Source organism: Arachis ipaensis, chromosome B10, assembly GCF_000816755.2.
Source record: "Arachis ipaensis cultivar K30076 chromosome B10, Araip1.1, whole genome shotgun sequence".
Lineage (NCBI taxonomy): Eukaryota > Viridiplantae > Streptophyta > Magnoliopsida > Fabales > Fabaceae > Arachis > Arachis ipaensis.
In genome coordinates this window covers 3,726,296-3,728,717 of record NC_029794.2, presented here as the reverse complement: position 1 = coordinate 3,728,717, position 2,422 = coordinate 3,726,296, and the positions used below count along the sequence as shown (strand labels likewise).

At 28.8% G+C, this 2,422-nt stretch overlaps 1 protein-coding gene across 1 annotated transcript in view; it reads left to right on the top strand.

Moving 5' to 3' along the window:
* LOC107623798 (GDSL esterase/lipase At1g28580) overlaps positions 11 to 2,422 on the top strand; it is a 5,472-nt gene continuing 3,060 nt past the window's right edge. The window contains exons 1-2 of the mRNA XM_016326172.2: positions 11 to 373; positions 607 to 840. Of these exons, the coding sequence (XP_016181658.1) occupies positions 94 to 373; positions 607 to 840 (514 nt within the window). The 5' untranslated portion in view covers positions 11 to 93. The remainder of the gene's footprint in view (positions 374 to 606; positions 841 to 2,422) is intronic.

Genomic DNA, 2,422 nt, shown 5'->3' with positions numbered 1-2,422 from the left:
GTGGTGTGAATCGTAAAGGATTATAAAAGAGCGAAAGAGGAGGCCACTGAATTTTCAACACCCAGAGAATTGGAGGTGTGAGAGGGACAGCACATGGCTTCTTCATGGCTCAAGATTTTGACAGCACCGCTTCAGCTTCTTATCGTCCTCCTCCACGTGGCTGCTTCTTCCTCCGTTTCCAGCCGCTGCTTCACAACCATATACAGCTTCGGAGATTCCATTGCCGACACCGGAAACTTATACTTTGACATCAACACCGATCATCACATACCACCGTCGCAATCTCTGGTATTAAACCTTCCTTATGGTGAAACCTACTTCCATCACCCAACTGGAAGATGGTCTAATGGCCGCCTTATCATCGATTTCTTTGGTAGCATCTCGCTCGATCTTCTTTTTAATTGGTGAAAATTCAGGTGCAGTGGACTTCACGTGAAGTGGATAATTGAGAGTCACTAGATAATTTAACTAATTTGAGTAAATTTTCATCTATCTAACGATTTTTAACTATTAACTTCACGTGAAGTCAACTGCAGCTGAGTTTACACTTTCTCAATTATACTCTTTTAATAAAATTAAATAATATATGTGTAATTGTGTATATAGCTGAGCACATGGGAATTCCGCTGCTGAAACCTTACTTGGGAATCAAGAATGGCAAGATAAGAGATTGGAATCCCAAGGAGGAGGGAGTCAACTTTGCAGTTGGAGGTGCCACTGCTTTAGATCCCAGCTTCTTCGTGGATAAGGGTATAAATGATATTGCCACCAACTATTCTCTCGGAGTGCAGCTAGATTGGTTCCAACACTTGCTTCCTTCCATTTGTAATTCTTCTTCAGGTAATCATTTTTCCTTTTTCTCTCCCACTCTTCCTTCAGATTATTAGGAATGAAATATTATCATTTTGGTTTAATATTTTGTTAATAATAATAATTTATATTTATAGGCATTTATACACGTAAATCAATATATTTATAACGATCAAATAATAACTAAAATTACTGAACTACTAGAGTCTTCTTTACTGAACTACTAGGGCCTATTTGAAAATCTTAAAAAGTAACTTTTTTTTTTAGTTTTTGACTTATGAAAAGTAGTAGTATTAATGTTTGGTGTAATTTTCAAAACTAAATTACGATTTTTTAAGAAACTATTTAAGAGCTTATAGAGAAGTTAAAAAAAAATGACTTCTCTCGTAATACTACTATTTTTTACCACATTTTTATAAAATAAGCACTTTTAAAACTAAAAATTCAAATACAAAATAACTTATTTTAAAGCTACTTTTAATATAGTTATTTATTATTTAAACTATTTTTTCAAAAGAAACTTAATTAAGTTGTTTAACCAAACTGGACCTAAGCTAATTAAGGTCCTTTTAAAAAGATAGCTTAAATAATAAATAAATATATTAAAAGTAGTTTATAAATAAGTTATTTTGTGTTTAGATTTTTAGTTTTAAAAGTGTTTATTTTAAAAGAAATACGTGATAAAAAAAATTTATTATGAGAGAAATCATTTTTTTAACTTCTTTATAAACTTTTAAATAACTTTTTTAAAAGCTGTAATTTTTGCACTAAACATTAATACTACTATTTTTTATAAGATAAAAACTCAAAAAAATTATTTTTAAAATTTTACAAACAAGTATTAAGAAAGAAATTATTTTATAAGCGGTTCTTTTTGGCTTCAATAATTGTTTTATGGCAAAGAAAATTACATTTTACCTAAAAATAAAAATTATCTTCTGCAATAACATGATGTGAATTAAAGAAAAGCACATAAATAAAACAAAACATCAACAATTTTTTTGGGGACAAGGCCACGACATAAAAAAGTAATTATTTACTTTCTAGGAAAAGAGTTTTTTTTATTTATTTTTTTTTTTGGGAGAGTTGACAAGTCAAATTAAACAAACGAACCCACTACTAAACTTTTCATTATCCATTATGGTTAGACCTGAAGAATTAATTTATTTTCGTTTTCAGATGGGTGGTGTAAGAGTTTCTTTTTTATTGTTTATGATTGTGTTTTTTTTAATTCAAGAAATACTTAATTGTTTTATGCATGCTATTATCAATATATATTTTCAACGATAGAATGATAAAAGTTTCAAAAATACCTCTAAATTTTATTTTGTTTTAATTTTGTCCCAAAAATTTTTTATTTGCATCAAATATACCCTAATGGTTAATTTTTCAAAAAATTTAAAACCAATTCAACAACAATTTCATAAGAACAACCCTCAACACAAGTAAATCAAGCATAATTTTCATGCATTATTGTTAGATTAGTCTTAATTTTTTAAAAAATTTAGCCAGTAGGAGTATATTTGATGCAAATCGAAAATTTTTGGGACAAAATTGAAACAAAATAAAACTTAGCGGTATTTTTGAAATTTTTGTCAAACTTTCGAGACAA